Consider the following 9,371-nt stretch of genomic DNA (forward strand, 5'->3'; position numbering starts at 1 on the left):
TACACGATGACAATGCGCCAGCGCACAGAGCCACGATTGTGGCCGATTACAAGGCCAAAAACTCGGTCAATTCTGTCGACCATCCACCGTATTCGCCTGATTTGGCACCGTGCGACTTCTTTCTTTTCCCGAAACTGAAATTGCCACTCCGTGGTACTCGTTTTTCATCGATTGATGACATCAAAAGGAATTCGCAGCGGGTCCTGAAGGCCATACCAGAATCGGCCTACCAGAAGTGCATGGAAGATTGGTTTCGCCGTTTTCACATGTGCATTGCAAACGATGGGGATTACTTTGAAGGCGACAAAATAAATTTTGATGAATAAATAAAATATTCTGTGTTTTTTTTAACGATTCCCGGTACTTTTTATACAGAAGGTATATTTATAGTTTATTTAAACATGAAGGTATAGCAGAATGAACATAGATTTATAGTCACCATCTTATTATGTATATAGTAAAGCACGCTTTGGGAATATAGTTACATGTACCCATATTTTCCAAATATTCCAATTGTATTGATTATATAAAATAGTTAATTTCCCTTACCATTCAATATTTGCAACCTTACTATATTTTATATTTCAAATGATTATAATTCTTGGTAAACATTTTATACGGGTCAGTTATTCTACGCTTATATTGTAAATATTATAAACATTATGATGAAGTTTACTATAATAATTTACTATAAAAATAATATTCCTAACTATAATCTTTTCACTATGCCATTATAGTTCCAAATATCATACATTTTTCTCTCAGTATGTACGATCCCTAGTCTCTCAACCATAAAAAATAGCTGCTAGATGGACAGATAGTAAACGCTATGGAATCTTTAAGATATATTAACTAAAAATCTTTAGTTATCTTACAAGGAAACCCACACAAATGTCCGCCTTCAATTTTCATAAACTTGTAATATGTTGTACTTTAAAACAAAATAACAGATTTTTATTATATGTAGCTTTTCAGAAGTTTAGGGGGTGAAATACCTCTTTGAAGAAAATCGGTTTTTTTCATTCGAAGACAATATAATAAAAACTATAAGAGATAGAAAAAAATATTTTGGATAAAGGTGAATGGTTTGAAGAGTATTTTACAAAAATTATTTTAATAATTACAATAAGAAGAAGTGGTGAGGGAAATATTAACAATAAAGTTTTTTTTCAAATAATTTCTGTAAAGTACTCTTTAAACCACTCAACTTTTCTGCAAAATATTTTTTTTGTCTCTTATAGTTTTCATTATATTTCCTTCGAATGAAAAAAAACTGATGTTTTTCAAAGGGATATTTCCTAACTTGCGAAAGGGCACATATAATAAAAAACGTATCTGTTATTTTGATCTAAAGTACAACATATTATAAGTTCATGAAAATCGGAGGCGGACACTTGTGTTTCCCTGTTAGTTATACGGATGTAATATAAAAAATCCTATAAGTCAGTTCCAACAAGTCAGTTCTCGTCCGTCTGTCTAGCGTCTAGCTCTTGTCTACTTCTTGAGAGCAACCTCGAGTTATAGTCGAAAAATAAAGTATCAACTGTTCAACTTTGAGCTGTTTCTCCCTTACTACTGATATTATGTTCGCGGTTTTGACGACGTGGATGTAACAGCATACCAAACGCGACGAGAAATGTAGGAGGAAGGACAAGAATGGGAAGCAAGAAAGCGAGAGGGAGCAGAGTGGAAAAAGTAAGGAGACGCCACGAAGAGCTGACGGCTATTTGGTGAGAAGCTGTGTCGAAGTGTCGTTGAGAGGAGAGCTTTCCCGCAAGCTTCCTCAGCAGCTTTTTTCTGCGAGCACCGTCGATGACCGCTCGCCGCCGTTATGTTCCGCCGCGAAATTCGTTCTTCTTCGTTAGTTAATGTGGAAATGAGCTTTGCGCAACCGGATCAACTTCCAGCATCGACCCCGAAAGCCACCGGGAACTTTTGCGTCTTATTTCGCTCGCGACGGGACTCTTCTTTTGAGCTCGCCGAGTGGATGTAAATTACATTACACTTCTTACAGGAATGTTCAACAGGAATTAAATTTCCGTGAGAAGAGTTGAGATAATTTAATAAAAGGGAGAGGGGAAAAAAGACAAGGTGATTTCATTATGCACTTGTCAAAAGAATCGTCGCGTTTCGACGCCAAGTCCGGTAACTCCGCAATTTGAACTGGAATTTTCGTTGTCGAAGAATCAACTTTGAACTCTCGCCGGGGAGTTTTGCAACTGCGCCAAAGTGTGTGCGTGTACCACTTCTAACACGCCCTGCACACTGTTTTCTTTCTGTGTTCTCAGACACGATCTCTCCGCGCATTGTTATTTCCGTTTGACTTTGATAGCGAGACTGAGTTACACAACTCGACAAAAGCCGGTCCTTTTCGAGCTTTTCCGTCTATCTGCCCCGCCAACTTTATTTCCTCCACTGCGATAAGAATCCAATGAGTGTTATATAATATTTCATCGTCCTGTGTCCTTCTTCTTATTCTTCTCGTTATAATCGTCGTCTTTCTTTTTTACGGCAATATTTCGCGCTATCTACGTCCTTCGTTTTCACGTACAATTGGATTCTGACGAAGTTAACGGATAAAAGTCAAGCCACGTAGCTACGGATTACATCATTATACACGAAGCGCTTTTAATGATTCCCAAAGCCCCTTCATTCCGGCATGAAAATTCACCGTTAATTATCAATACGTGCGATTACTGCGCGAACTTGCCTCAATAATTATGCGCGTTAGCTCGATCTCTCCGCGGTTTACATGCGTTTGAAACTGAAGTTTTCTCGTCACGCGAAAATCCTCTTTAATCCCCACGAACGCTTCCATCCTCCGCACGAGACAGATTCTGTTCGTGGTTAACGTGATCTTCTTCGAGAGTATCGCGCCCTTCTTTTAATTTCGGTCGATCCAGCGGCGTGTCGCGCACTCGATGACTCGATAAACACCAGCAACGTCAGGCTCGCCGGAAAAGTTGACGGAGAACAGCCACCTGTTCTCGCCGCGCGGCAAACACAATCCCGGCGTCGCGCCGGGGAAAATTCTCCGCGGTGATCACGGCGCGAACACCTATCTTTTAATTAAAACTTTAGAATAACGACGGGTTTCGTCGCCTCTCCGTTCTTCGCCATCGTTTTCCGCCTCTTGTCGAACAGAAAAAAAAGGAAGAGGGAAGAAGAGAGAAAAAACGAGGAAATTGAAATTTCAGAAGGAGTATCGGGACGTAGAGTAGAGGAAATCGAATGGCCGGCTGAGAACGAACGGGAATAAAGGCAGTCGCGAAAAATATATCGAAGCGTGAAAGCACGACTACGAACGAGTGAGGAAGTAAGAACAACCCTAATTCGCAAAGTCGATATTTCTATTAACCCGTTGCATGGAAGTGACCTCTCTTAAGGGGAGTGGAGGGTCAGATTGCCTGAAAATCGTGCTTGTTCTTTCATAATTTATGACAAACTGAATGAATATGCGAAAGTGTTATTTTAACACTTTCGTTGTATTTATACAACATATAAAGAGAAGAAAAATATAATTTTGATGATAAAATATTCAATATAAATGTATGGTACATGCAGTTAAAATATATTTCGTTTTTCTTTTCAAGGTCGTCATTTTGTAGTAATAACTTGACTCTCGGTGGTTCAGTTAAGTTGAATTTCAGGTAAAAAATTTCCGTAAGCTTGTCGATATCGTGTGAATCACTGACAAACTGGTAAAAATATTTAATTTTGAAATATTAATTTTTTTACTAAAACAATTTAAAATTTATATAATAATATTCCATTAAGATATTTGCAATTTTTTTAACTTTTATTAAATTTATATTATAATGGTTCACATGATAACAACAAGCTTACGGAAATTTTTTACCTAAAATTCAGTTAAATTGAATCACTGAGTCATGATATTACTGCAAAACGACGACCTTGAAAAGGAAAACGAAATATGTTTTAACTGCATGTATCATACACTTATATTGAGTATTTCATCATCAAAATTATATTTTTCTTTTCTCTATATGTTGTATAAATATACGTCAAAATAACACTTCCATATATTCATTCAGTTTGTCATAAAAAATTGTGAAAAAACAAGCACGATTTTCAGACAATCTGACCCTCCAGTCCCCTTAAACTTGTGTTTCTACACTAAAAGAAAAAATTTCTAAGAAATAGTGTGTATACAAGGTGGCCCAAGTAAAGTGTGACAACCCAAAAACTTGAAAAATATTTGTCGTATCAAAAAGTTATTCATGAGAAAGTTTCATGTATTCGAGGGGTTTTCCTAACTATGTAAGTAAAAATTCGTCTCTGCTTCCCCTTGAAGGGGGAGGGGAGGAGTAGTTTCGTAATTTCAAATGAAACTTCCTATAAAATGTTATATATTTGGATTCTACGAAAAAAAAAACAAGTAAACTTTATCTGGAACACTTTTTTGAAAGATGTTTCTATCAAAAGTGATAAATATTTAAACTTTAAAATAAAGTGTATTCAAACTAATGTGATAAAACCATCAATTAAATTAAATAAAAAATTTCGTAGTTTTTTTTTACTTTATTAAATGTTCGAGCTGTTGATTACATTCATATTTAAATATTTGTTAATTCTTTCTACAAAATTTTGTCTAACTTTACACAACATTTTTCGGGTCACGTCAATGCAAACTTCAAATATTTTTTATTTTAAGTCTTCTTTCATCGTAAGTGGTTGAAACATGATTTTCTCCTTGATTTCGAGTGACTTGGTCCCTCGAATACATGAAATTTTCTGGTAAACAATTTTTTTATACAACAAATATTTTTAGAGATTTTGGGCCACTTTATGTGGACCATTCTGTATATATTCGTGTTAGGTATTATATATATATATATATATATATATATATATATATATATATATATATATATATAAAATATTTATTTATACTAATTTAAAATATTTTTCATATAAGAAAATGTACATTAAAAAAAAACTTTAGCTTTTCATGAAAGCAATTGTTTGCTCTATTGAAATAAAAAAATTTAGATTTAAATAAATCTCTGCTGTTAATATCCATTAAATAAACATTTATTATTTTTTTATATTTTTTCTCTCAGTGCATGAGCGAAATGTGCATGCTATTAATTACAAACTTGCTAGGATATATCTGAACTTCATTAATTAAATGGATCTCATGTCCATTGAAAAAAGTCTATTTTTGGTTTAGGACATTTCTACGAGATTATTTGAAATAGGTATAATTCGATTTACAAAGTATACTTTCGTCTTAGAGGTAAACTCAATTAGACACATAGTTCTGAGAAATAAATTAATATTAACGCGAGGGATCAATATCAACTTTGTAATATTTCTGTACTTTGTTATATTTTTATACTTATATATTTTTAGGTAGCGCATAATAATTAATCGCGTCGTCGAAGTTGCCGGTTGAGCCAAATACGGGCGAGTGGTCGAGCGCTGTATTCGAAAATGCTTCTAAGATATGAAAACTCAAATCAAGTTGCTTGACGGTGGGTAACGGAGGGAGAAAGATAGACAGAGTGTTCTGATTGCGGCTGACAGCGACGTATTTTCTTCGCGTCTCGAGGCGTTACCGGCCGACGAGACATTTCGCCACGTCGCGGGAAGCAAGAGAAAGAGAGAGCGAGTGAAGAGAGAAAAGAGAGAGAGAAAAAAGAGAGAGAGATAGAGAGAGACTCCTACGAGAGAGCGTCATTTGCATTCGCGGCTGCCAGAATGACCCGCTTCCGCGTCGTGAGAGGGACCGCGCGTTTATCGATCAAGTTCCGCCGCTCGTCAAGCTCGCGCGGGGATTGTGATGTAATCCAAGTCGAAGCGGTGGATCGGAGCGGAACAGCCCGGGCTGTTACTAGCCGCGGACAGAAACTATGCGAATATATTGGGAACGGCGAGGACGTGGCGGACGGACGGGAAGAAGAGAGACAGAGAGAAAGAGAAAGAGAGAGAGAGAGAGAGAGAGAGAGAGAGAGAGAGAGAGAGAGAGGGAGAGAGCGGTGGCGGATATCCGAATCCGCGCTGACGGTAATCAACCCCTTAAACAAGGTTATTGAAGACTCGAGAGGCTCCGTCCGGGTGAATTCGAGGCGACTCTAGGGCCACTAGAACCGGATAATGCTCACGTACACTGGCGGTCAGATTACGTGCTATACGGTCCTCGATACTAGAGTTCTACGTCTTTACCAATATCGCGCTATTATTACGCCATACCGTGCCATAGGCGTCGGGTTCTGAGATTGCATTCCGCCCTTGGCACGAGCTGCTTACGCGACACGCCCCCTTAAGGCACATAGATCGCGAACTTGTCTCCACCCGATAATCCTTGTCGCTTAAACCAGAAGCACACGGAAAATGTAAGTAATGACATTTGAGCGATATCAGAAAATTTACCAGCCGATTATCCTTGGCCCGTAATATTGACTGGAAGGAGATTACGATAACTTTGGCGACGTAATATGAATATGTTTTTCAAAAGTATCCTGAATGTAGGAAACAATAATAAAGACTATACGTTGCTATGATTTATTTTTGAGATTTTTACAAGTGTCTATCGCTGATGTTTATTTATAAACAGGAACATGTGGTGCTTTTGTTTATTTTCGTTTGCAATACGCACTATATCGTGCGCAGAGAAAAAATTTTCTAGACAAAATTTTCTAGACAAAAATTACATGGTTTTAGGAGTATTTTGCAACAACAAAACCAGACATTTGAAAATTATGAAATGGTGGGAGTATGTTGACAATCATATTTTTCAAATATCTGATTTTTTCATTGCAAAGTACTCCTAAAACCATTTAATTTTTGTCTAGAAAATTTTTTTCTATCTCTTATACTTTTGACGAGACATGCTCCTAAAGAAAAAAACCGTTTTTTCTTCAGAGATGTTTTTCCCCATAAAAATTCGCCTGGACACGCATAAAAAACTACGTAACTCTTCTTTTGGTCTGAATTACAATATATTTCAAGCTCATCCAAATCAGAGCTAAACAGCTATGTGGGGTTTCTTATTAGACAAGTCTTTTTGTTTAAAGTTTAAATCATAATAATATTAATTCATATATATTTATTCAACAACACAAATATTAATTCAATAGTAATTATTTAAAAAAACTTGCATAGAAAGAATCGTTTAGATCAATGTTAGTGTCACCGTTTACGTTTTTCCATACGCCACTTGCAAGATAGCGAACGAAACGTCGAGCGTCTTTTGATTTTTCGAACACCTCGCTAACTCTCTTGTTACTGTCTTCGCGTCAGATGTCAATTGACAACAATGTGTGTGTGGAAAAGTTTTTTTATTTCTCGCGACGAGCGTCGTCCTGCTTCTCCAGCATCCCTTCGTATAATATATCGCAGAAATTCGGAAGACAGGCGAGCTAATCTTCTCTATTATATTATTTGCACCGGATATTTATTGCACCTAATATTCTAACGGAAGAAATCTTCTCAGTCGCTATTATGCAACAGAAAAAATACATACTGCATTCAAGTAAACGTTACTTGCTGGAATCTCACAAATTTATACAGGGTGTCGCACATCAATTGACACATATTAAAATGGCAGATAGGAGCCAAATTAAAACAAAATGTTCTTTGCTATTTTTTAATAAATCGAGTTAATGAGTTATTAATTAATTAATTAATTTTGATGCTTAGCGTGCTTTCTAATTAACAGAGCACAGGTAGTGCCGCGCGCCGGCAACGCGCGCCGGTTTTGCAACGACAAAACCAGATATTTGAAAATGGTGAAATGGTGGGAGTATGTTGACAATCATATTTTTCAAATATCTGATTTTCTTATTGCAAAGTACTCCTAAAACCATTTAATTTTTGTATAGAAAATTTTTTTCTATCTCTTATACTTTTGACGAAACATGTTCCTAAAGAAAAAAACCGTTTTTTTTTCAAATAGATGTTTTGCCCCATAAAAGTTCGCCTGGATACGCATAAAAAACTACGTGTCTCTTCTTTTGGTCTGAATTACAATATATTTCAATCATCGAAATCATAAGAAATGCAAACCTCCGCCTTTCAGACAAGCTTTGTTATTCTCGATTAGTACTCCTCCTTTCACTTATCATAATAGTGAAGCTAGCCTAAGTGGCAGAGGTTTCTTTGGCGTGTGGCATTATCTGTATTCCGCTAATTAATGCGTGCTAGGCGTCAAAATTAATAAATGAATAGATCGTTAACTATTACTTGTATTAAAAAGTGGCACAGAACTTTCTTGTCTCAATTTGACTTCTATTATCTGCCATTTCAATATTTCAATATTAATGTGCGACATCCCGAGCAAAAATATATCAAGTAGAGCAGATTTCAAGACTAGTAGCTAGATAGTAACGACTAAATAAGTTCTCTAGCCAGTCACTAGCTCGTGATTGGCTAAATATTCCTACTCAATCTTTTAAATGTCAGGACTATCTAGTAACTATATCAATTACATAGATGGTGGCTAGATGAAAAAGATTACACAGTAATGAGATAGAAAATCATCGGTAAATCCTGAATAGAAATTGGATATCAGAACTGTCTAGTAACTTTACCAATTATAGTTATAAGTTATTGTTTTGTATCTAGCTACTAGATAATTTTTCTGGTACAGCCACTAGGAGAAGTGAGCGTTATATTTCTAGCTAGTAGCGATGTAAGATCCAACGTTTCTATGTCATTACTAGATAATCATTAGATTCAATTTTTGCTCGGGACTCTGTTCATCCACATATTTACCACAAGTTTATCGTATAAGAACATCAAATTTATTAAAAATGCATTCTAAATCCTAAGCTTAACACTTGAATCAAGAATATTAAATTAAAAACTCAGTTTGCTCATTACAAGAGTCAAAGAAAAATTTTCCTCGATACAGTTCTATAATATATAGCGTATATAATATAATATTCTTATAAATAATATAACCTGTAAAACATCTTGTAAAGAAAATAAATTCATCTTCGACTATATGATAACGCGCTTGTCCGAAATTTGTGATGAATATATTTGAAGACCACTATCAAGAGAGAGAAAATATTTTTTATCGAAGATAACCATTACTTCAAAGAAGAAACGAGTACTATTTCTCTGTGTGAACTATTATTAATATTATACTATTCAAGACGTCTACGTCGCGAAACTCGAGAATATTCGTGACAACGATTTCGCCGCCGGCGAGAATTCATCCATCGTGCTCGATTCTCACGCGGTCGCTTGATTAATTCGCGGCACCGCCGGCGCCAATGGTCGAGATCACGATCGCTCCCGAAAGCAGCTCTCGCTCGGAGGTCTCGAATGAGGGTAGAGAGAGAGAGAGAGAGAGAGAGAGAGAGAGAGAGAGAGAGAGAGAGAGAGAGAGAGAGAGAGAG

At 36.3% G+C, this 9,371-nt stretch overlaps 1 protein-coding gene across 3 annotated transcripts in view; it reads right to left on the reverse strand.

Moving 5' to 3' along the window:
- LOC116845667 (protein rhomboid) overlaps nt 1-9,371 on the reverse strand; it is a 561,105-nt gene that overhangs the window by 10,841 nt on the left and 540,893 nt on the right. Inside the window, exon 6 of one of the 3 annotated variants that reach the window (XM_032818661.1) lies at nt 7,140-7,462. The exons of the other annotated variants lie outside the window; for them this stretch is intronic. Within the exon in view, the coding sequence (XP_032674552.1) occupies nt 7,404-7,462 (59 nt within the window). The 3' untranslated portion in view covers nt 7,140-7,403. Of the gene's footprint in view, nt 1-7,139; nt 7,463-9,371 lie in introns of those variants that run through there. 3 annotated transcript variants of the gene reach the window in all.

Source organism: Odontomachus brunneus, unplaced genomic scaffold, assembly GCF_010583005.1.
Source record: "Odontomachus brunneus isolate Ranch 3 - 2012 unplaced genomic scaffold, Obru_v1 Obru_scaffold_055, whole genome shotgun sequence".
NCBI lineage: Eukaryota > Metazoa > Arthropoda > Insecta > Hymenoptera > Formicidae > Odontomachus > Odontomachus brunneus.